Source organism: Nematolebias whitei, chromosome 10, assembly GCF_014905685.2.
Source record: "Nematolebias whitei isolate Nwh7 chromosome 10, NemWhi1, whole genome shotgun sequence".
NCBI lineage: Eukaryota > Metazoa > Chordata > Actinopteri > Cyprinodontiformes > Rivulidae > Nematolebias > Nematolebias whitei.
In genome coordinates this window covers 20,497,060-20,523,169 of record NC_056507.1, presented here as the reverse complement: position 1 = coordinate 20,523,169, position 26,110 = coordinate 20,497,060, and the positions used below count along the sequence as shown (strand labels likewise).

Here is a 26,110-nt window from a genome sequence, read left to right as displayed (position 1 = left end):
ATATATATAATTTAGGATAAAATAGGATGATTGAGTATTGACTAGTACATCTATAACTTGACTAATTTGAAATATGATTTTTCTTTGCAAAACTCAAAATACTCAAACTAAAGTGAAAAAGAGTAGCTTACGGTGCTAGTTTAGCCATTTTAACCCATAGAGGGTTTATAAAGTAAACTATTACAAATACGGCAATAACAGTTAGTGCATACATAAGTCCATAATCTAAATATATTATTTTTTATGTTTTAGTTGGTATAGCATTACAAATGTATTTTTCACGTCTCAGATATCCACCAGTGAGTAGCAGACTTGATATTAAACGGTGTGATATTAAACACCTAAACTGTGGAACGAGCTGTCTTTGCACGTCAGACAAGCTGACTCACTTCCTGTTTTTAAATCTGCTCTGAAGACTCATTATTTCTTTGGCTTCTAACGCAGCTTGAAATGTTGTTGGCTTTACTGTTTTAAGTTGTTTGTTTTATTGTTGTTACTGTTTTATGATTTGGTAGTTCATCACTTTTATGGTATTTGTTGAGTTCATAGTTTTTATGCTTGTATGTGTTAGTGTACAGCACTTTGGCCAACGGTGTTGTTTTAAAGTGCTTTTTAAATAAAGTTGTATTGTATTGTATTATTTTCATTTTTTGAGTAATAGTTTTGGGTAAAATCTGAAAATTAGAAGCTTTTAGTTTAGACTTATAACAAAACACATTCATTTTTTTATATATATATAAAACTTCCTAATCCTACATGTTGTATTTTAGTAAGTTTTGGGAGAACTCTGGGGAAATGTACTCAGCCTAATATAACAAGTATGGTAGGAATGGGGATAAGGGTAACAGGCAAAAGATGGTAGTCCAGTTCTGCAGATCCTTGCGGCTGACGAGGTAACCTGCCACAAGTGTTGATAGATGCAGCAGGGTTGTGTTACCTTCAGGGGACCAGCATGGGCAGAGGGAGAGCGGTCGTCGACGAGGCATCCCCACATAGGGTTCAACTTCCACAAGACAGAGGGAAATAATATGAAGGAGTGATGCAGGTGAGTGCAGAGGTCAGGTAGAAAAGATGAGGGGGAGATAATGCAGGAGAAAGAGCAGAGACATCACATAGGCACAAAGGTGAGGAAACAAGAAGGGTGTGGTTCAGAACATATACACCAAGGAGAAAAGTCAAAGGACAGTAGTACAGTGATAGGGAGAAGGCCAATTCCCTAAAGAAAAGAAAAACTGGGGAGAGATAAGCTGTGTGGTGGGAGAAAAGAAAAAGGGGCTGAAACACAGAAACAAGTAAACACAACAAATAATCCTGAACTCAGAATGAAAAAAAAAACAAAAACCGTCTTTGATCTTGCATTTGTGGTTCTGCTGATAAACCAATTCGTTAACAGCTCTCTGTCAGTTATGAAATGGGCATAGCCTAAACACATGGTCACTGTTTTCCAAAGTGCATAAAATGATTTGATGCCACTATTACAGCCATTACTGTTCACCAGGAGACCCGTCTCTCTCTCACACACATAATGGCTTTGTCTTTAAAGAGCCTCTTGGAGTAAACACTATATGAACGTGTTGAGACCACCCGGCTTCATTTGTTGCCTGTGTAGAGAGACTTTTGAAGTGTAGCTACTTTTGAAATGCAAATTAGGATTTATTTTTTTCTAATTTTCTCCCACTGAAAAGATTTATTAGGTAAAAAAAAAAAATGAATAAGAAAGGCTCCAAAATAATGAATATAAAATATGTGTAGCACAAATAACTTAAAACGGAGACAGGTGCTTCAGGAAGAACGCTCATGCTCTGGGTAGAGTTTGCATGTCCCGTGCACATGTGTTTTTATTTCCTGGGTACTCTCGTTTCCTCCCACAGACCAAAAATGCATGTTAGGCTAACTGGTCACTCTAAATCATCTCTAGGTGTGAGTGAAAGTGTGTTGTTTGTCTTGTTGGTTTCAATATGACCCTCAGATGGTCTTGACACATGTCCAGGGTGTACCCCGCCTCTCGCAGTGACTGCAGAAGATAGGCTCCCGCTCTCCACAACGTGGGTAAGAAACTGAATGGATGGACATATAAGAGCTTGAAGTCACAAATAGGAATAGAATGAGAAAAGGTTTTCAGGCTGGAGGGTGAAGAGGTTTGGGAGAGTGAAAAGCTGGATAATTACAACAAGAGACCATCACAGAAAAAAAAAAAAAAAGGAAAAGCTACAGAATATTTATTCTAGAGAGATTAGAGTCCTAATCATTTTTTAATGGTTTCCACAAATCATGTAAAAAATGTGTCATATACTCAATGAATCTTTAACTATAAAGGAGTAATTAACTTGGGAGATTCAATTTTTATGGTAAATTATATGTACGTAGCAGAGTTTAAAGGAAAAAAAAATCTGTTTTTGTTTTACCTGAAGGGCTTAAATGTAACACATAAAATGACTCAATCCCTTACAGCTTCTATTAAAGTATAGGTGGTAACACCAAAATTTTTTTGCTAAAATACCCCCTGTAACACAGAAAAAGCTGAACTTTTCTATTGGCATATATTCTATCTGGTATTAAAATATAAGAGAAACAGAGAGAGTTATCAGATAAAATACAGGAAAACTGATTATATATCTCAGTGGTTCCCAACCCTGGTCCTTGAGGAACACCATCCTGCATGTTTTAGTTGTTTCTGTGCTCAACACACCTGATTCAGTGGTTTAATTACTTCCTTAAGTTCGGCAGAAGCCTGTTAATCACTCAAATCAGGTGTGTTCGAGCAGAGAAACAACTAAAACATGCAGGATGGTGTTCCTCAGGGACCAGTGTTGGGAACCACTGAAATATCCAACCCTCAACATCAAAGTTCTACACTATAATCAGGTCAACCAGTTATAGTAAAGATCTTTGAGGTGCTTATCTTAAAGACAGTCCTCTTCAAATTCCACCCATCTGATGAGTGGCAACAACCGGTGAGACAAAACTCTGCACACCCTACTCAAACACGAGAAAACACAACCTTTTCTTGCCTCTTGCTGAGAGATCCCACTGACACTGATTTAAAACTATTGGCCTTTAACAAAACACCGCTGAATTCACAACAGGAACAAGGAGGAAAAGAGGAATTCCAAACACTGCATGACATCCCACCCAGACAGAAAATAAAGCTATATTACCCACTGCAGTTCACACACAACCGCTAAGGTCAGGGGGTTGCTTGCAACGTTCATCTGTTAGCACATACCACACGCACAACCACACACTCTTGGGTTAATGCAACTGAGCAGATATGAGAGAGCCGCTGTTGGGACTATAATGCAGAACTATAGAGCAGAGTTCAGAGTTGAAACGAAGAGTCAGGCCAAAAGTTTAGCATGAGTCAGTCCATGAGAAGTTGCATAATACTTCCACAGCATGCAAGCATGCGTGTGGGTGAGGATAAGACAAAAACAAGCCAAGATGTTAGACTGAATTAACAAACAGCCACGTATTATTATATCAAGAGTAAGGCGATCCAAACCAGAAGTTAAGGTACAAATATTTAAATACTCCTTTGTACCAAAGCTTATTTCTTTAAAATGTATTAGGCTATAGATTTTTGCTGTTCAAACCATTAAAGGTCATAAAAACATTAAAATCAATGTGTTAGTTCATGTCAACATAGTTTTATTAGCATTTACAAGCCTGTCTGTGGAATTACAAGCATTTAGAAATTTTTTTTTTTTTCACTAACATAATTTGGGCTCAATACTGGAGTAAAAAGTGCATCTAACAGAGACAACCTTTAGTCCCATAATAATGCATTTGTTTATGATGAGCTGAACTTTGTGGCTCAGTGGTGGATGTCTAATGATGTTTGGACAGGCGAACTTTGCAGAACAGAGGAACAAGCTGCATTACATTTTAAATAGACTAAATGTCTCAGTTCAGCTCTGATGGTCTTTTTATTACACAGAACACAGAACACTGACTTCAGCAGTAAATAAAGTATAGAGTATATTTTAAACCCTTCCTATTTCAACTGTCTTGGTACAACTCTGCTATGTTTTTGAAAAACTATAAATCTTGGTGTAGTCTAAATAACTATGTAATAAAACCAAATCTTCTTTAAATGCTATAAAAACGTGTTTCTATTTTAAGTCCACTATTGTGTGAAAAGTCCCTCAATTATTTTTAAGGTTTTTTTAAAAACAAGAACATACAATTCTCATTAGATTCATACATCAGTACAAGCTGTCACAGTAAGGAATGACAAATACAAGTTGCTCATCAATGTAAATGCGTATTATTCAGTGAGTATAGAGAGATCGAAGGTGATTTTCACAAAAACAGTGTCTGATCTCTGTTTGAGGTGCATGTTATCTCAAATAGAAATGCTGTAAGGGGAGGTGGGAGGAGAATGAAGGAGAATGGAAGAGGTTAAGGAGCAGCAACTAGTGCAGAATCTAAAAGCCAGCCTATCAGCCAGCCATTAAAGGTAGATACTGGATGAGGGGTACAAAGCTCAAGTAGTAAAACAAGTGGTGGAAGGAGAGATTGGGTTAGCCATTAGATTAGTTTTAAAGCGACAGATTTGAAATACATACCGCCCAGATGCATGTCCAGGATTTCACTGTAATTAGAATCTCCCCAATAGTCTACAATGACAGGGATATATTAGAGATAGGAGTTATTTTACACGGCCCCAAACTGGGCATACAAACACACACGCACTGTCTCCAACAACAGCATGTCATGCACGGGCTTGCAAACACACTGACACAGTGTAGCAACACTCAGAACAAAGAGAGTCTGCTAGTACTCACCACAGTGTGTTCGACTTGTGCAAAAACTAAAAGTCACTGCATTTCCATGAAATAACAAAACCGGTTGCATAGATTTGCTGTGTTCATTTTCACTGGGCTTGACTTGCGTCTGGTGAACTTTGAGTTACTGTACTCAGTTTATTTTGACAAAGGTAGTTTAGAGGTAACAGATTTTTCACTTATAAACAACCAATTCTAAATGTGTTTTGATCAATGCATACAGGAGACAAGTTGAAATCAATTTTGACTTGCCGCTGAGCATATTAAAGGCGGATATCTACAAATATCTGCATCATTTCACTTAGCCACAGCAGAGATACTGTTCTAATTAGGAATCTGCCATCCTTCAAATCAGTTTAAAGTGGATGTCTTATATTCAGACTGCATGTTAAAACTATAACATGTTCTGAATCTTGATCAGAGCACAGAAACTCTCCTCATTGAGAGACAGTTGAAAAGATGAAACACGTCCAAAATGAGCACACACACAAATCTATGTCGGGACACACAATCTCCTGATCGCATGCAGCTAGGAACTGAGGATGTCAGACGTGTGATGAACAAACACAGATCAACATGTTCGAGATGGAGAACTGTTGCAGTGTGTCACCACAGATGGAGCCTATATGACAGAATACAAACAGCAACTCGAGTAAATCTAATACCTGATCTTCTTTTGTGCTGTTTGGGTAATGTATAAGTACCTTTATACAATCCTTTAAGAGAGTAGAGCAGTAAACAAGTTAAAATACTTTACCACTTGATTATCTAAACAGTAGATGTGGGGAAAAATGTATTTCACTGGTGGAAAAAGTGAAAAATTCAAGTAACTGTTGAGGCCCGTATGGATGAATCGGCAGGGTGAATTGTTTCTATGTCATTCTTTTACTATAAAACAAACTAAGATAGAATAAACTACAACCTGTAAAGTTTTCATAAATCTAATAAATACCGTGCCTTTTAGGTACTCATTGCAAATTATACAATTAAACATAATAAGGTTATCTTGAATTATTACAAATAGAGCAGTTTGAAAGAGTTTAGTCCAGTAGTTTTCTAGATATGTTTAAATAGGTCAAAGTTCATGCACAATAATCCAGGTAACAAAAAAGAAAATCTAACAAAGGTCAAAACATCTGGACGGATTCTTTTTTATTGTTGAGACGTTTCGTCCATCATCCAAAGGACTTCATCAGTCCAAGGAGCCACAACAAACTGAGTCCCACAAGCAGCACACTCCCATAGTGGACCAACCAGTTTGTTGGTGATAAGATGGTTTCTGGAGCCCGCCCTCTACCCCGTCGACTCCTCTGAGGCAGCCATAGTGGGTCAAAACATCTGTAGTACAAAACTGCTTGTGGGACTGAGTTTGTTGTGGCTCCTCAGACTGAAGAAGTCCTTTGGATAAGGGACGAATCGTCTCAGCAACAACAGCAAAAAAAGAAAGCATCCAGATGACCTGACTAAACTTTGTTGGATTATTTTTTTTTTTTACTGGATTATTGAGTATGAACTTTGATGTTTTGAACCACTATGGCTGCCTCAGAGGAATCGACGTGGGAGAGGGCAGGCCCCAGTAAAACATCTTATCACCAGCAAACTGGTTGGTCCACTATGTGAGTGTGCTGCTTGTGGGACTGATTTTGTTGTGGCTCCCCGGACTGAAGAAGTCCTTTGGATGAAGGAAAAAACATTAAAAAAAAAAAAAAAAACATCCAGATGACCTGAGTGAACTTTGTTGTATGTTGAAATAGAACTTTGAAATGCAGATACACACTCAACGTAAAGAGCGCTTTTATCTGCATACTTTACTCAGCAAATCTGAGCGCAAATCCATACAAATACATCAAAATTGACTTTTCCATCTCAAATCACTTTGGCTGTGTCAGTGTACACAAGAAATTTGGTACATAGGTGCATCAATCCAAGACCTACTTAAAAAGTCTCATGGCATCAAATTGTAAAACCTATAGGAAGCTGGCCATTTTGAATAGAACGGCAATTTTTGCGATATTCACGTTATGTCATTCACGTCATTCAAAATGGCTCAGTGGTTAGCACTGTTGCCTCACAGCAAGAAAGTCCTGAGTTCAATCCCCGGTTGGACCTGCTGTCTTTCTGTGTGGAGTTTGCATGTTCTTCTCATGCTTGCGTGGGTTTTCTCTGGGTACTCCAGTTTCCTCTCATAGTCCAAAAACATGCATGTTAGGCTGCCTTCAGGCCCAGGCCTCCATTACACAAGAGATCTGTGATCTCAGTGGGATTTGCCTGGTTAAATAAAGGTTAATAATAATAATGCCAAAAGCAAATGTATCTTCAAATCTGAGCATATTCACTTGAGATTTGGATTAGAGCACCTTGACAAGATGGTACACCACAGTTAAACTGTTTTTGTAAGTAAGCAAGTCCACATGGTAGTTAGCAGCGTTTATTAATTTTGCTAACACATTTTTCATTTCAAGACACACTAGCGTCCATATGAGGAAAAAAATATTGTTTATAATTTGTTTCTTATTTTATAGTTTTGAACCTGACTTCATGACATTGCAATGAGTACCTTTAGTACCGATTATTATTCATGGTCACAAATAATAAACTATGCTGCTCTTTCATAAATCATTTATTCTTGAAAGTATATTGTCTGTGATGGTCACTTGTCATCACTAGGCCTGTCGCGAAAAACAATAAATCAATTAATCGCATGATAAATGAAAATTATCAACCTCGTTTTCATTTATCGACTTTATCGTTTCTTCGTGTCTCTCTTTCTACTGAAGACAGTGGATGACAAAAAGGTAAACTCCAGTGCTCTTCACCGACCCCTCCCTTTCTCTCTAAAATCCATTTAGCCATCCAAAATCGCGTTTTTGGATCGTTAAAAGCAGCTAAGCTGAGAAGCTAAGCTACGAGCTAAGCTAACAGGTCGACCTCGGGGAAAAAAAAAACTCCATCTTGTCGAAGCTCCAAAAGTCACGGTTGAAACCCTGCCTTTGTGTGAAAAGTTTTATCTCTGTAAAATGAAGCTGAGAACTTGTTTAGTGATTGTTTTTGTAAGGATGGTACCATTTGCTGTTTCTGTTTGTGTCTGTTTCCCTAGTGTTTCCTCGTCAGTTTAATTGGTGCCACCTTTGTCTTGTCACACCTGTTGTAATCACGTCTTGTCTTGTCCTTGTATATAAGCCTCGTGTTCTGTGTTGTTCCTTTGTCGGGTCGTATTCGTTGGGTCTCTGCGTCCTCCTGCGTTCTCCTGCGTTCTCCTGTGTCTCCCCTGAGCTCTCCTGAGTCCTCCCTGAGTTTCCCTCTGAGTCCTCCATCTTTATGTAAGTTTTGCTGCCACGTCAGCTGTTTGTTTTGTTCTTTATTTACTATTAAAATACTTATTTTTGTATTTGCCGAGTTTGAGTCCTGTATGCACAATTGGGTTCGTTCCTGTCCAACAAATCCTGACAGTTTTATTAAAAGCTTTGTGTGAAAAATGCTATGCTAAAAAGCTAAAACCACACTGAGCATCCACTATGTTGAGAACCAAAGAGACAGGCCATGTCACGTCAAGGGGCCTCCCTTCCATTTTTCTTAAAGAGACACGCTGCTCGCTCCCTCACTATCCATCCTTCGATTCAAACTGTCTTATACAGTCATCTGGTGGTCGAAAAAAGGTACTACATTCAAAACAAATTAGCAAACATTTCTTCTTAAATTTGACAATAATTACTAATTATTGTAAAATTTCAAACAATATTATCGTTTATCGCAATAATTTCTGAGACAATTAATCGGCCAGCAAAATTTGTTATCGTGACAGGCCTAGTCATCACCCTTTTAAGATATTTACTTGGGAAAAATTGTTTCCTGCATACAAGCTACAGGCTAAATATACTTTGCTAGAATGAAATACACCAAATGCAGACGGTGATTTCAGCACAACCTAACCTAAGGATGGGTTTTGCAGAGTTACATAAACATAGATATGACTGCTATTCTCTTTGGAGAGCTGTAAAACACTTATCTCATAATCACATAAAGATAAAATGAGATCTTAGGAAGGAGCCACTGGTGAGCAGCTGACAGAAGATTAACCTGTCATGAACAAATCACTTTCAAATATTAATAAATGGCAAATTATTAAAGTTGCAACACCCATTAGCCTGCTTAATTTGGACGTCGTGTCTAATTTGCAGTGATAGTGAAGAAATAGCAGCCACGTGAAATGGCCACATTAATTAAAAAACAACAAATAAATGAGTGACAAGCTTTTACCTGCTTCTCCTCTCAGAGCTTTCTCCACAGCTACACCTCTCTCTTCCAGTTGCCTCTGCTTCTCCTCCACCTGCTCCAACTGCCTCTGAATGATCTGGACAGACAAGCATTTATATCAATGAAGACTCGCACCAACGCTCAGAGGCACATATAACCAATATAACTTATTATTTCAATCCAAACCGTTTCCACAGGGGTACACAAAGCAAAGTTTACCACCATTTAGAGCTGGTTTGCTCCAACTAATGCACCAGTTTACTCCCAATAAATATATATGTCCTCTGCAGCAAAAGAGCTAATAATTACAACTATAATGATGATTATGAATATTTCATGGTTTCCTCTCCTGGATCAGCATCACACCTCACTGGTATTGGCAGTGGATGCATTAGGGAGTGAAAAGCAACCTAGCCTCTACATTGCCGTATACATAATCATAAACGTCAAGTGTAATTCAATGATCTGTTTTAAAGTATGGATTCACTTTATGAATCTGACATCAGGCAGCAAAGTGTGTGAAAGAAATGGGCAGAAGCGGCAGGTGCAGTGAGCCAAAGTGCCTACACTGACACTTCTACCAACCTTTAAATTACTGATGTTGTGACTTCAGAGTTGAAGTTTGTTTGTGACTCATAGAAGCTGGAGCAGACCAAAAAAAAAAAAAAAGTTACTTTTTGGTTCTATAAACACGCACAGGAAAAGAAACAGAAATCAGGCCAGCTAACCACCGTCCCAGGAGAAAAGACAGCACAGTGCTGAGTCAGCAGCCTGGGGCCCGACTGCACTCAGCCTCAATCACAGAGACTTTCTTTAACAAGGAATGCAGCTGGCCTCAGTCCAAAAGAGCTGAATCACATTGATGTGACCATATGGTGTAGAGCAAAGTAACAGTGACAACAATAACATGTCTATATAAAACCCTCCCAAATAAAGTCATAAAAGCTGCTCCCATCAGTCTCTTACCTGAGCTCTATGTAGTCTTTTGAGCTCCTCCTGCTTCGCCTGCCGCCGAGCAGCTTTCTGTACTCTGCGCGTGAGTTTGGCATTCAGCTCTTCCTCTGTGTAGGTTTTCTGACGAAACAACAAAAAGCTTGTCAGATGCACCTCATCCTTCAGCTGCTTCTTATGGAAAACCACCTCTACGGGACCTTGGCTCTTCAAAAAAATCTCAACACAAGAGGAGAGGAAACTGGACAGCTAGTGCTGTAATCTAAACAGGAATATTAAGATTACAACACAAAGCATCTCGGAAAATGCTGACACCTTATGTATTAACTTTACTGCACCTTTTTCATGTAACCTTACTTCACATGACGAACTAGTCAATAAGTTGTCAGAGCTCAATCGAACAGAGAGAAATTCTCTCCCAGTCGAGACTTGTGAGATTGTGCTGGTAAAGATGATGAGAAGGAAGTAAAAGCAACTGATGCAAAACAAGCTTTTCCACTTATTTTACCGGAGTAAATTGGCGCCACAGAGGCAGATTAATATCACAGCATTCAGAAAGGAGCAGCCCATAATATGATAGAGATTCAGACGTATCAGAGGGACCAGAACGGTGAACGATTTTAAGAGTTTCAAGAGAGCAAACATCCAGCAGTGAGTCAGCGAGGATTGCAAGTGAGCGGGTATTAGTTTACGGCCAGGCGTTCACAAGATGTTGACAGTAAACTGGTGCGTGGTGCAAAAAGAACGAGTTGAAAGTGAAGGTGGTGGGGGTATCAGTGTGTAACGTATGTAATACTACCTTAGTGGCGTACGATCTCTTGAACGCCAGTGCGTGAGGAACATAAACAGACTTGGTGAAGACAAAACATAAAAAGGGGGGAGGAAACAAACACGATACAGATGATATGATTAAATGGGTTAATGATTACGTTAAACAAAACCACAAAAGTAACACAGTCAAGCTATAATTTAGCAAGTAAAAAAACAAATCAAAACAGGCAATGTTAATACCCCACAAAGAAATACAAAGCTGGAATATTTTTTCTAAACTAGACAACATACAACATGGAACAGACATCGCTGATGATGAAGTCTGTTATTTCCAGTGCTACGGCTACAATCTCACAGATCTAATACACACAATTACAGAAATAACCACGACAGTCACTATGAACGAGATATGATTCCAATGAGACCTCACTGAATTCCATGAGGCCTGGGAGGCATGATAAAGCTTTAATCTCCGGTTAATGGAGCTGTGTGAAGTTGGAATCCAGATCACTATTCAGAAGGAATCAGAACGTCGATTCCTTCTTCACACATGTTGTCACAGTGAAGAAAACTAAAATGGGAACATGTTTTTCGTTTTACAATGAATTCATGCCTCTGGCACTGAGCTAAATTCTATCCATCTAAAACCACCATAAAAATAAAAAGTAGAACAAAAGACACATGGCCTTGGCACCAGCAGGGAGAATAATTTTGAATTGCAGAACATTATAAATGCAAATGGACTTGAATTAAAGAGCTTCATTAAAAAATAGGGTTGCATAAGGTGTTGTGTGCCAAATGTCTGCAAAGACCTGATGTGACCTATGCACCAAGTTTACCGTGAATTCAGCCTTTAAAAGAACACTTTTTTTATATTTCTTCAACCAAACACCATTATACAGTGTGCATGTGTTCTATCGTGTTAATCCAAATTCACTGCATAGAAACAAATCTGTGTACATATTTTTCTCTTAATATTTAACTAAAAAGGCACAAGCCAATCTTTTATTCAAAGTTAAAAGTCATGTGACCTGTAGAAGTACAAAACTGGTGATGCTGCATCTTTTAGGTTTAGTCAGTATTCAAGATTATTTTACCCCTGAGGCCAAAATACCTCCTCGTTGTCTTTTTCCTTTTCTCGGTCCTTTTCCTGCACCCTTTCATTACGTCTCTCTTTAACCTCCTTTTTTGTCTTTAACTCCCTCCTTCTCTCTTTTTCCAGTTTCTCCTCCTTTATTGCTTCCTTCTGCATGCCTGATACTAGGTCAAAGATGTCCGTATGCCGCTAGGAGTGAAAGAAATTATATTAAGATAAAAGGTGTGAACGAAAGCACAAGACAAACTGCAGCAATGGGTGTGATGATGACACATCTGACCTCCGAAATCCCTGCGAGAAAATGTTTTGTTCACTGAGAGCAGCTTTTTTATGTGAGTGTTCTTTAAATCTAAATGTATGAGCACATCTAGACAAGCAGGTTCCCCAGAAATGTTTGGTCTCATGCAGAAAACAAATTTATATCTGAATAAACTAATATAAACAAGACAAAAAAGGTTCAAAACAGTCGAGATTAAAAGGTCACGTGTCAAACTCAAGGCCCGGGGGCCAAATGTGGCCCTCGTTGACATCTTATCTGGCCCCCAAGATCTTATTTTAAATGTAATACATTTATCACTTGAATTTTTTCGGTAATATTTGATTATGATGTCAAAAGTACAACAGAAAACTTCAAAATGAGACCAATCAAACTCTTGTTGAGGAACCTGCAACCAAGAAAAGATGCTGGGTGTCTAACTTGAGTTAATGTAGATTCTGAAACTAGACCTTTGTTCGAAAAAGGTTTTAATTTGTAATTGAGTTTGACTTTTTCAATTTAGGACGGGCGTTTCCTGTTCTGAGGAGTTCGTTTTCATTAAACATTGGTAAAAGTTTCTTCAGACCAAGAGTTTAAAAATATCTGTTTAGTTTTGCACAGCGATGGATGTTTAATTATCTGCAAAGAAAGATGTGGTTTGTCAAATCATGCCCATTACTCACATCTGCTTTTGATTTCTGGGATGATCTCTCCAGAACATCATCGCACGACAGGTCCGAGTCCTCAGACACGCTCAGGTTTCTGCGCGATTTCAAGTCTGCTGAACACAATCAGAAAAACACAAGTTTCCAGACTCTCCAGCTCCAACTCACAGAAACATGTGGCAGATCTTACCTGAAGATCTCCCAAGGGGGGACATTCTTTTCTTGCCAGAGTCCTGAGTGGTGGAGCTGGACGACGGAGTGCTTGGACACGACTTATTGTCCTTCTTCTTCTTGTCCTTTTTGTACCCTGAAAAGACAGCTTTCCACAACGACTTGTGCTTGGGCGGCGTCTCCTCTGTGCCCGAGTTCCTGCTGCTGTCGTTCTTGGCTTTTTTCTCTTTCTTATTCTTGCGAGGCGAGAAGAGGGAGCTTCGTTTCTTGCTTTTGCTCGTAGAAGAGCCATCTGAGGACGCCACCGAGCTGTCCAGACTCTTGTTGCTGCTGAAGAAGCGCTCGGGCACAGTATCGGCCTTCTTCGACTCCAAAGCTTTCACAGCTGATGTTTTTGGAGATACAGCAGACTTTTTTGTTTTTTCATTTGAATCTGGGGTTGCACTCCAGGCTACTTTAGGTGAGGCTTCTTTGTCCGTGTCCGATTCTTTCATTTTGTTTAGTTGCTTGGCCATGGCATCTTTGAGAACCTGGCTCTTGACAGACTTTTCTCTCGCCCTAATTCTCTCTTTGGCAATCTCCTTGGCCTCTGGAGAAAACTGAGTTGCCCGTTGGATCTTGGAAGCGGGGTTGACTGGGATTTTAGGCTTACCGTTTTCCATTGCTAGAGCCAGATGTAGTGGGGGCTTGCTGGGCTTACTGGTGGGTGGAGTAGAATACTTATTCATGCTTGTTTCTGGTGTTCGCTCATCATAAGCCTCCTCCACATCATCAGCAAATGGAATTTCCTCAACGGTCTCCACAAATGATTTCCTCACCTCAGCTGGTCGAGACTTCTTCTTCTCCCGCATTACAACCACTGGAGCAGTTTCTGGTGCTGCCACAGGGGAGGAGGCTTTCCTGGGCACAGGTCTGGGCACAGACACGGGGCTCAGCTGAGTCCTGGGTGCAGGAACAGGAGTCTTGGGTTTTGCTGGCTCTTTGGCACTTTCAGATGGAAGCTTTTCTGTTCTGTTGCTCCAAGATACTTGGTGTCTCTGCTGCCTGAGAACAGCTGGAGACTGATTGGCAGGCACAGGTGGTGGCGGACTGGAGGGTGGGGTGAGCATGGTAGAGTCAGATGTGTTATAGCTGTCACTGTTCACCGTTTGGCTCGTAGCCAGGCTTCCATTCAAGCCCAAGCCTGAGCTGCTGCTGATTTCCCTAATGTCAAAGCCATCACTCTTAGCCTCTATCGGAGCAATAGGCGTAATGACTTGACCCTCGAGCGTGATGTTCAGTCTGCGAATGACAGTGCGGCCAGTAAAGACAGGCTTCTGTTCCTGAGAAACATCTGGTGAGTGCGTCTTGGCTGGGATGGAGTCTTGTTTTGAATCGTTAACAGCGCTCTTCTCCAGGATTTTACTGCTGCGGTCCAAAGGAGACAAGCCAAGGCTCTTCCTTATCTCAGCACTCTTTAACCAAAACTCCTCAATTATATCTGTCTTTTTTGATGCAAGTTCCTCTGTTGAGGAATCCAAAGACTTAAGTTCAGTTGTGGGCTTGTCCGTTTTGGCCATGGGTGTGGAAGTGACTGCAGGGACTGGCTGAGTTCTGACAGGGGAATCAGATGTGAGGGGTGACGAGGGCTCATGGCAGGGCAAAGGTTGGGCACAGATTGGAGAAAGGGGGTTACCTGTGAGAGGACAAATGGAGCGATGAGGGTAGACTGGAGATTTAGGCGTATGAGTTTCTGGTAATGGGGTGGGCTGAGAGCAGATAGGTGGCGACTTGACGGCTGATAGGATAGGTGATTTGTCGACTGGCTTCATTGTAAAAGTGATAGTTGCTGTGGGGTTTGAGGCAAGGGGAGAGGAGGCAGGCACCCTGTCAGGGGAAGCAACAACGGTAAGAGTGGGCGAAGGGACAGAAGCAGGAAGCGGAGAGGGAGCTGGTGACGGGCTCAGTGGAGTCCTGACTGGTGGGGACGGACTTGTCTTCTCAGACAGTGCTTCCTCAGGCAGGAAGGGATCAGTGAAAAAGCGACTGCCGGGAGACTTCACTGGAGTTACCTAAAAATAAAGGGGTGAAATTTAGGAACCATTCATTACACGTCACATGATGTCAACCTGCTAGGTGTGGAATTATCTCACCTGTGTTTTAGGCTCTGGGGATGGTTTGAGAGGAGAAAGAACAACATCAACCTTCTGCACTGGGTCGATGCTGGATGAGGCTAAACTCACAAACAAAACAAAAAAAAAATAAATGATTGTAACTTTTGTAAAAACTTCAAGAAATATCAATTTGAAAGAATAGTTTTGATAATTTACCAACACTGGAGACCATTCCTACACTTTCTTCTTCCCCGTTTTCCTTAACAGGTGTTTCATGGGGCTCAGACTGATGCAAACGAGCCTCAGCTTCTGCATCTGAAGGGATGTCATCTGCAATTAGACATTCAACACAAAGGGCCACATGTAAGCAGTGAGGAGAACACAGAGCTGGTTTACTCTTTTAACACTTTACAACAGACACGTCATATTTACAAATATACAAGGCACTCAAATTGACTGTATAAAAGATTAAACTCAAATTAATCTGTAAGTTCTTGAGATGTTTGGCGATTCTTAAAGAGACAGTAGAGGATCACATCTGATATGTTAATTCTGTACCCTCAACATAAAAACCACAACTTGACACGGTACCTATTTGTCATTTTGTACTGTTGTTCTTACAGACGTATTTGGTCATGTTATGTCTGCACACAGCCTTTTCAAGCTTAAATATTTTAATTGGTTCAATCGTTATTCTTTTTTAACAAAACGTAATTATATGAAGGAAAAAACAGATTATTGAGTGAATGCCGATTCAAGATTCATACATTTTTTCCGTTTATAGCTTATCCATTTATTTTTTTTCATACTTTGAACCAAGTTAATAATAATAATAATAATAATGTCATCACAATGTCAGCACTGTATGTTTCCATAGAATGGCGAAATTAGTCTCTGCATTTAACCCATCCACCACCAGGTGGTGCAGTGGGCAGCTATTGAAAGCGCCAGGGGGACATTTTGGGAATGAGGCGTGCTGCCCAGAGACGCCACGTGATGTGCAGTGACTGGGGATCGAACCTGGGACTTTTGGGTCCCAAGCCGGCTGCCCTGCCTCTACACCATCTCGGCCCCCAACCATTCATGTCTCAAAACATTGGTTCAATCAGTAATATTGTGCTATGATTTTTAGTGCTTATAACTTTCATACTTTTAAAACTTTGTCTACAAAACCTGTTCCCATAGAAATGCATTGAGATCTCTTTGCTTCCTTGAAAGACATTTTCTAAAATCTTTCTCAGCATAGCTGCTCTAGTTTAGTCTCCTATGCTTCTTTCAGACTTTAGCTACCTTCTTCTTAATTTTAGCTTTTAGGTAAAGTTTAGCTAATTTAGCTTTTAGCTATGGTTTGTCGATTTTAGCATTTGCTACATTTTTCTTAGTTTTAGCTTTTAACAAGTTTCTAATTGTTGCTTTTATTTCCAGTTTTGGAGGGTTAAGCTTCTGTTAGTTTTAACTTTAACTCAATTTCAGGAAATTCATTCATCACAGTGCATTTTCACAGAAAATTCAGTTTTTTTGGTTTAATTAATGTTTATGCTTTTTGAAGGTTTACCCTGATCTAATTCAGTCCCAGGCTCCACATCTGGACTGCCTGCTTCAGCCTCTAGGTCTTCATCTTCACAGGGTTCTGGGGTAAGATAAAAATAAAAATAAATAAGTAATCCGGCTATCTCAATCTGCTTTTAGTCAATAATAGGGGGATAACTTTTCTGACAGTCTAACAGCTTGAATAAACTTTTTTTCCTCATATTTTGGCTGTAGGCTCCAAAGTTATCAAGACATTTTTGCAGAATGGGGAGCAGAAATTAATAAGTGAAAAAGCGTGAAAGGACCTCAAAACCAAATCCATTTTACTTTAAAAAGCAGTGAGAAAGTAATCTGGCAAAGAAAAATAGTTTTGTGCAAAAAAAACCAAATAAATAAATCAAACTTTAATATTCTGTTATTGCTATGAACAAAAGATGGGGCACAAAGTAATATTAATAAAGTGATGCATGCAGCTGTCCATTTTTAAATTAAAAATGGAGTTTATTTGATCCAAGCAAAAGCTCAGCCAAAAATGTTTTTGACTTATTTTAAATGGCAGCCAAAAAGCTGTAAAGACTTATAAAGACTTATAAACATGAATGAAAACATGACAATCATTTCATGCACTTTTGAAATAAAATCCCAACTTATCCATTGCCTCTGTTAAATACACCCAGCGGGTCATCGATTTTGATGTACAGGAAGGAAAAACTGGTTCTAGCGAGTCTGACTTCTACTGAAGAGATTTTATAAACTTTATCCCAGGACTTGGAACCTGTGCATGAATTCATGTGAAGGACCAACGTTTCATTCATTCAAGCTTTCAAACTGTTGATAATTCACTTCAACAGCTTTGTGCTCGTCACTTAATGCATTACAGTTCATAACTATAGCCACAGTTAGAGCAGGTTCAGATTGAAATTCCTCTTGCATGAGGGCAAGAAACGTGTTTTCAAGCCTTGGTGCTCAGTTTGTAAAATGCGGTACAGTTAGCAGCGTATGAGCAGAGAAAACCTGTATCTGATGATCAATAGGTGGAATAAGAAGTTTGTGAAACAACAAGGAGGATCTGAGTGCTGGCCATCAGAACTCTTTTGGAGTGAAAAGCCTGATAGCATTCATGCTTGTGAGTTGGCTGCTCTCTGCATGCGTCAGGAAAGGGCCAGCCTACAGACAGACAGAAGACGAGTCTAAGATGGGATGTCAGAATCCCATTTAAGTCTGTGCTACCTCCAGACAAGGACTCCAACCAGACTCTCACTGCCTCATGACGGGTGGATGTGTGGGCACGGGCTACTCTCACACCAGAAGGTATAGAACAACAACAAAAAAAGATGGCAGGGAAATAACAGTAAAGCAATTAGACACATGGGGGAAAAACTGTAGCAGAACACAACGGAACAAAGCAGAACAAAATCAAAGGAACTGAGAACTGACAAAGAGGGTTATATGATGCTCTGGGACATTGCTGAAGAACATTATATTTAATCCCAGATGAACAGCAGCACCTCTGCATTAAAAAAAGAATGAAAGGCTGAACATAAAATCAGACATTCCAAGGAAACAAAAGTACAAAAATAATTAAAAACAGACGTGTATTAGTTGGGAGAGATAAATAATTTTAACACAAAACAGCGGCGACCACAGTGATGAAATATCAGCTCCTCAACACGGCGAGGCCCGTGGCTGTTCCCAGTAGGCAGCACCTCTGGGTGGGTTACCTGTGGAGGAGGGCTGAGTGAGCTCAGAGGGTTGGAGGGCAGGGGCCGGCGGGCCGTCCTCGTCTCCCTCAGAGTCCAGGTGTGTTTTCGTCAGACCTGGAATGACGCTGGGATCCACAGGTTGCAGGACTTGTTGGATGTGTACATTCCTGGCTAAATACATGTTGTGTTTTTCAGGTGTGATGGAGTTGTGTGGTTCAAATGAGAACAGAGAGAGAAAGTAAGATGAGAGAAGATGTGCAAGAAGGCGTGGAAATGTGAGAAGAGAAAAAAGAAAAGAAGAGAATGCAGAAACACCATTACACAGTGCTTAGGAGAAGTCATCATGGTGGAAAGTTCAAGGAAGGCTGCATGCATTTACACACTGCAAAAAAAGGCAAACTATAAAAAATTAGCTTCAAATTTTAAAAAAGAAACTAGGGGTGCACCGATAGCAGTTTTCTGGCCCATCACCGATCTCTAAAAAGCCTGACCTGCCGATTCCGCTGTCAGGTGTGAAAAGGTCACAATGCACCTTCAATTTTCCTATCTTATTTTATTGAAAACCATCCCCCTGAACAATATCCTACAAAAAATACAAACTTGTTTTAACTGGCCATGAGGTAGTGCTCTGAAAAATACCGTATTTTCCGCCATACACGTCGCATCAGTCCAAATGTGTCTAAAAAGTGGGAAAAAACACAAATATGTTGCTTCGCCATATAAGTCGCATCTATTATGCGTCACTGCTGACGCATCGCATTTGTTACGCGTCACCGCTGATAACCAGAAAATGTGGGCTGGTGTGCCAAAAATCGATAGGATGCCAAATGGCGGGAGCGTGCACGGGAGGACTTTAACAAGAATTTAACAAGATTAACACTTAAAAACAATTATTTGTTTGCTCGAAGTTATAGTAAAGGTGTGTCTCAGTCTAACTTTTCCTTAATAAATGCACTTCGACGGTCAAATCAGATGCATTTCAAAACCTGATTCGCCGAAGCGCAGAGGTAGGACTCACTGTGCATTTCTTCAAAATTTAACAAGATAACCACCTAAAAACAATCATTTGTTTGCTCATAATTATAGCAAAGGTGTGTCTCAGTTGAACTTTTACTTCATAAATACACTTCAATGGTCAAATTAGCTGCATTTCACCGGGGCGGCGCAGCAAAATGAAATTGATTTGACGGATGCACCAGGCATCATCCCGGAGCTGGACAAAGGTGGCAGTCAATGGCAAGCCAGTTGTGTCATTAATAACCACTTTTACCTGTTACATGACACAACGGCATGCCATACTGCTCGAGTGCCATGTAGCGGCTGAAAATGGTAGTGTTCAATATTTTCTGTGTCAGAATGAATGAACGGTCGTATCTCAGCCAAAATTTGGTTAATAAATAAGTTGCTTCAATGTATAAGTGGCAAGGCATGCAAATGATGCAAAAAAAAAAGTGACATAGGCCAGAAAATACGGTAAATGAAATTTAGACAGTTGTTTTTAAAACTACAAAAATAATCTGTAAAATCGGTTTCTCGTGTAAGTATCGGCCGATCGCCTAAAATTAAGGAAATCTGGACCGATTTATCGGTGCACCCCTAAAAGGAACGTCAACTTCTTGAACACAGCAAAGCTGGCACTCAGTAAAATCACAACTGAAATACCTAGGAGGTGGAAAACTAAAAGAAAAATCTGTCAAAGTTATTAAATTATCATATTCTAAAGTGAGTATTATTAAGCAGGTTAGATGATTTAGAGTAAACAGAAACACACTCGTGTATGCAGAATCCCTCAAAACAACAGCAACCAAAACACAAAACCAACGAGAAAAAGCAAAAAACAAATGGTTATTGTAGAAAATCTTTAAAAAAATAATAATAAATCAGCCACGTTGAAACTATGTTCAAGGTTTACTGCAAACACATCCGCAGGCAGTTCTGTTGCTACCTTTGAATGTACCAACATCTTCTTCATCTGTAAGGTACTTCTCCAGCCAAAGGCCTGACTGGAGCTCTTTATCCCAGGGGCAGTAATCCCCCTCTGACAGCAGGGAGAGACAAACACCCCAAAAAACACAAACATATACGTACAGAGTATGAGGAGGTGAGAGAATGATGACAAAGAAGGAAAAACGAAAGGATAAAAAGAATGATGTACGTGACAACAAGACAAAATGTAACAGTAATTCTGGACAAACATCAGGTGGAGTTGTGAATTATTTTAACACAGGAATGAAACCTGGACAGGATGTAACATTAAAACAGAGGAAGTCACACAACAACAAAACGCCAACTCACCTTCACTAGACTCTTCATCTTCTTCTTCCTCCTCCTCATCTTCCTCCTCATCCTCCTCTTCCTCCAAGTCTCCATCCCTGCTGGCAGCGTCATCCAGAGCTTCGTCTGCTTCCCCGTCGCGGTCGCCCCTCAGTTTGGCGTGGAGCTCTACCGCCTCCTTCCAGGGAACGCCGCCAAGGTCAGAAGGGCTAGGAAGCTGCTCCTCCACCTCAGCCTCCTCCTGCTCGTCCTCCTCCTCCATGTCTGACTCCGAACTGCTGTGGAAAAACCACACCCAGAAAGTGAGGAAAAGGGCAGAGAAAAAAATGGAATAACTTCAGCCTGTTGCTCTACCAGTTTGATTGTTGTCTTTTGTATATTTTGCTCAAACCCAACCCTTCCAGTGGTTCATCAGATATTTTGCTAACAGACAAACAGGTTTGACTTCAACTGTTTATTGTACAGTTGGCAACAAAAAGCTCACAAAACGGTTAGCACTGGGGAGTTTGTGATGCAAATGGCTTAAATTCAATTACAACAAATCTTACAACGGCTCTAAAGAAAAATGGCAGAAATATGTAGATTTTGGTGTTTTGTCAGATTAACTGTCTGTGACAACCATCTTGAATTCAGTTGGTTCCAAGATGTAATCAGTAGTAGATACAGTAGGTATATACATAGATATATGTTTATACATACATATACATATACAGTGGATAGATACAGTAGGTACAATAGTCCCTCGCTACTTCATGGACTCACTCTTTCGCCATTTTGAAATATAAGATTGTACATGACAGACGATTGTCAAACATGATATTACTCATGTGATTGGGACGGTACGGGATTAAAAGTTAACGGGAATGGGAACCAATCAATAGGACAAAAAACATAAACAAAACAAAACAAAAAACAACTTCGGACAAGTGCTGCCATTTTTGTAGTTTTCTTTCAATAAGCCTACACTGTAACGAAAGTCAAAAGAACTACACGGCCCAGAAGCCTACAGTGCTTCCGGTCGCCGCTTTTATTTTCTTTTTTCGGCCGCTGCTTTTTGACGAAATGACAGCAACGGAGAGAGAAACACAACATGCGGACAGCAGCGGGGTTCAGCCTGATTCTGGTTGCCACGGTGCTGGTCCAGATCCGGGCTATGGTGGTGGACTAGATCCTGGGCAGCCTCGCGTGCGGAGTGTCCTTCCTGGAGCGGCAGCACGAGCACATCAACCTGGACAGGGCGGTGGGCTTTGTCATGATGCAAGGTGGGTCTGCTGAATTGGAACCGAGCCCGACCAGAACCGAGCTGCTGGTCTGCAGAGCTGGTGAGTACCCAAATAAAATTTTGCAGTACTGTACAGTACATATATGTATGTTGTTAAAATGATGTAGGTTTAAGAGTTTAGAACATTGCAGAAGGGTTTATAAAGCCTTAAATTATTTATAAATACTAAAATAAATATAGCATTCCTACTTAAAAGTTTTTCACCCATCTGGGTGTCTGGAACGTAACCGCAGTGATAATCGAGGGACTACTGTACATTGAATGATTATTTCCTGAAAGGTTCATGAAAATTCGTCCAGTGGGTCAGTGGGATGTTTTATAAATCGCTCCACCTTCGCCTTTTGACAGCAGAATATAAACAGCATCAAAGTGCACGGCCTACAAAACAATTATACCTGGATCCCAGGTCAACATCTGTGGGCTTGTCCAGTACACTGCTGAGGTTGTGTTCCGCTAGCGTCTCCTCAGGCACCTCCTCCAGCTCCTCTTCCCTCTGAAGGGACAGACGGTAGTTCTCCAGCTCAATGCGCTCCGGAGTTCCACGTAGACGTTTCGCCAAACTGGCCTCCTGCAGGCCATTGACCTCCAGGGCTGCGGTCCGGCAGGACATGAAGACCCCGGGTGAAATGATGGCACATGGGTGGCAGAAAGTAGCAGGTAAGCAAATCAAAAAAGGAAAGAGAGCACAAACAGGTGGCTGAGAATCGACTGAGCTACAGCGAAAAGAGGAGAAGCAGGAGTCATGCAGCACAGAGTGAATGGATTAGTTTCTGTCTGTGTCGTTTCAGAAATAAATGGGATTAAACTGGAGTAAATGAACTGTAGTAAAATATCTGACAAAGTGTGAGTTTAGTATTTTCTACCACAGAACATTCACACTTTTCACCTGATGCTAAAATAAGGACAAACTTACAAGGACACACCAATTTAAGGTCCACTATTGAATTTATTGCATTAGATTATAATCCTACAGCAATTAGTAAAAACACACAGGTCAGTTTAACACACTAAAATAGTCCTAATAATCTCATACACAAGACTGTTTGCCTTGCCTTCTTCCTATCCTGAGAAGCAAAGCTTAAAACTGCATTTCTGACACATTGACAGATCTATTTTTAATAAAAGATCAATGCATTAATCTGCAGCCAAAATCTTTTGCACATATCTTTCATTTCAGTTGGTAAATGATTAATAAGAACATTCCTATTAGAAAAAGCTGACTGACTACGCTGGGACCCCTGTGAAAAGGTGTGACAAGCAATTTATGATATTTGATTTTTTTTTTGTGTGTGTGCGTGTATGTGTGTGTGTGTGTGTGTGTGTATGTGTGTGTGTAAGAGCTATAATAGTTGGAAGTTGTTCCCTAATAATATTAAACACTTAAAACTAGAAATACATTTCTAATGTCTTTTTTTTTTACATTTTGGATTAAAACCAACCATGAAAATAAGAGACCACGTGATGCAAAACCTAACAATCCTAATTTGCTAATTTTGCATTTCTAACCTATTAATCTGTAATATAACTCTGCTTCACTGAGCAATATCATGTACAGACTTATGCACAAGATAATTATTTCTACAAACTATTTTTAAATCATTGACATTGAGTTTAATTACTTTTTTTTTTTTTTTTTTCCAATTTGTGGACCCATTGTGTCTTGACCTTTAAATAAATGTGTGATATTGTAGATTATTTGACTTGTAATAACTAGAGATGCGTGATATTGGATTTTGGGCTGATATACGATTTGTCGGTATGTTAAAACTTATTTGGCCGATAACCAATACCAATATTTTTTTCCCTAGACCTGCTTACAGAGACTACATAGCTTTCTATGCTGTTTAATTAAAATACTACATTAATCTGCATGGTCTTTGTCAGTAACTTTTTACTAATCTAAACTCAACCTGTTCACAAGCGACAAATGAAAAGCACATCGGCAGTAGTGCATTAATAAATATACTTGTTAGTTTCTTAAGTTAAAAATTTACTTAAAACAGAAACTTTTTATATCGGTGAGTTATTTTGATGGAATGGCCGATGTCCGATATTTAATTTTATCGCTAATATCAGCCAATACCGATACCATGCCGATAATATTGTGCATCCCTAATGTGGATCCATTAATGTCTTAGATGGAAAATAAATTTGGGATATTGTGGATTTTTTTTTTTTTTTACTTGTAATAAAGTACTACATTTTTAATATTTGTCAAATTAGATAAAAAAATTTGTATTAAATATTTTCTAAAATATGTCAATATATACAATAATCTAAATAAGGTGATATCTTAACGACTTCTGGTATTTGAAAACTTTAACTTTTAGTTATAATGTAATTAATTTAATCTTTCAAACAATCATAAGTTTTTTTTTCTTATACAACAAAATATTGAAATGTATGCTTACAGTCCTACTACAAAGTCTAATTAGGCTTGTGCTTTATTTAACATTTAAATAACCAGTTTGCTGCTAACATAAAAGAATGCTCTTCATTCAGACACAAGAGATTCTCAACAGCAGCTGGTCTGTGTTGAACCAATGGGTACATGAACACGGACAGACGGATAAAAAACACTTGAGAGCCAATCACAGGCACCGTTTCAAGCACTAATAAAGCTCTCAGTTTTAAGATGCTCACAAAGGAGGAGGGAAAGGTAAAGCTCACAAAAACACTGATACAGGCACTTCATTGCTGTTTGGTGGCTAAGAGGGAAACTTTAGGAGCAAAACAGCTTACAGAGGAAAAAAACAGGTCACACAGCAGACATTAAAATAACATCACACAAGTTAAACAGCAATCGCAGGTCAAAAAAAAGGGTTACAGAAAGAAAAGAGTACCAGTAACTCTTAGCTTAATTCTGAATTAAAACGAGAATGTAAATGTTGCATCTATCACGTGGTTGAGCAAAAACCTAAAGTTCACGAATACACTAATTATAGTAAATGTAAAAGTTTGATTGCCACGTTACGTTCTAAAAGCCAAAACAAAAATGCTTAAAGAGTCGTGACAAAGGAGAGCTGAGCAGAAAGATCCTGGTGAGCTCTCGTTACTTCCGAGCTAAGAAAAGCAAAACAAGATTTAAGATGCGCCATTCTTTTCTACGATAAAGCCAGATTAGTTATCGTAAGCTGGCAGAACCACGAATGGCACACCTTCAAGAAATAAACTGATCACTGGGACACAAATTCACAAAACTACTCTGAATTATTCAGATGTACACAATCCCATTTGAATTAGTCAGCAAAGAGTAAAACAAAGGGAGGAAAGACTTTAAAATAAAAACTAAAGGATGAAAGAGTCATGCTAGAGGAGGTTCAGGAGGATGTTGACAGTGAAACAGCAGACGAGGTAGATGCAGTATGCATAAAGGAAGGGAGAATCTAAGTGGCTGTGTGCCATCTGCTGGCAAGTCCAGGACAGTGTGCGACGGAGGGCACGAAGCGGGGCTCCCACGCCCACGGCCAGACGGCAGGGCACATCCATCACATCTACAAAGGAAAACCAGGTACCTGAGGGTTGGAGCTCAGCTGAGGGAGCTGCTGCTCCTTCCATCACCCTTCCAGGGGCATCAACAGTCGCCATGGGGGTTTGGGGCATCTGGTTCTCCTGCAAAGGCAGCGTGCAAAATTCTGTCAGCCACAGCTAATTTCAGCAAAACACATGCTCTGAGAAGGTGAGAGCAAAAAATGTTAGCTGTTTTTTTGCCAAACACTGACAGATATTTTAGACAAGAATTGATCAAATTTACAAAAATGGGTACCTTTGCTAAAACTGGAGCCGGAGAAGGAGCAGGCCGCTTCCTCTGAGCATAGCCAGACAGGCGGTAACAGTAGTGAGGCTTGCAGTAAAATTTTCCTAAAGGATAAAAAAAATAATAAAAATAAAAATGAGGATCAAAGAAGCTATATAAAGATAACGCAAAATACAAAAGTAAAATGTGCAAATTCATCATATTTCACCAAAAAGTCCTGCACTATAAAGGAGGACTGTGGAAAATGAAATAAAATAGAAGTCCTTTGTGCCTCCGCTCTGACCATCAGTGGGCTGACTCCCACAGCGAGCACTGAGAAACTGCCACTGTGTCGCAACCAACAATATGCTGTCTGTCTAGCACAATACACACCTCCCGCTCAGCACAATTACTGAATCATAATACTGTAGTCAGTAACTGAGGCTCTTACTCTGAGGTCAGTCCAATAAACTACAACACCTATTTTTGGTCAGTGTGTGAAAAAGAAGGAATAAAACAGGCTGATAAAAACTATCTCAGT

The 26,110-nt window shown here is 39.8% G+C and overlaps 1 protein-coding gene across 1 annotated transcript in view; it reads right to left on the bottom strand.

Annotated features, from left to right (window-relative positions):
* Positions 1-26,110, bottom strand: part of mical3a (microtubule associated monooxygenase, calponin and LIM domain containing 3a) — a 53,756-nt gene that overhangs the window by 6,691 nt on the left and 20,955 nt on the right. Inside the window, exons 26-44 of the mRNA XM_037683446.1 lie at positions 25,600-25,694; positions 25,349-25,445; positions 22,229-22,424; positions 20,573-20,829; positions 20,223-20,315; positions 18,296-18,448; positions 17,805-17,867; positions 16,600-16,674; positions 15,261-15,374; positions 15,084-15,163; positions 12,971-15,002; positions 12,799-12,893; positions 11,878-12,048; positions 10,792-10,842; positions 10,008-10,115; positions 9,045-9,138; positions 5,453-5,503; positions 4,569-4,619; positions 938-1,003 (exon numbers count right to left, since the gene is read on the bottom strand). Coding sequence (XP_037539374.1) covers positions 938-1,003; positions 4,569-4,619; positions 5,453-5,503; positions 9,045-9,138; positions 10,008-10,115; positions 10,792-10,842; positions 11,878-12,048; positions 12,799-12,893; positions 12,971-15,002; positions 15,084-15,163; positions 15,261-15,374; positions 16,600-16,674; positions 17,805-17,867; positions 18,296-18,448; positions 20,223-20,315; positions 20,573-20,829; positions 22,229-22,424; positions 25,349-25,445; positions 25,600-25,694 — 3,942 coding nt within the window. The remainder of the gene's footprint in view (positions 1-937; positions 1,004-4,568; positions 4,620-5,452; positions 5,504-9,044; positions 9,139-10,007; positions 10,116-10,791; positions 10,843-11,877; positions 12,049-12,798; positions 12,894-12,970; positions 15,003-15,083; positions 15,164-15,260; positions 15,375-16,599; positions 16,675-17,804; positions 17,868-18,295; positions 18,449-20,222; positions 20,316-20,572; positions 20,830-22,228; positions 22,425-25,348; positions 25,446-25,599; positions 25,695-26,110) is intronic.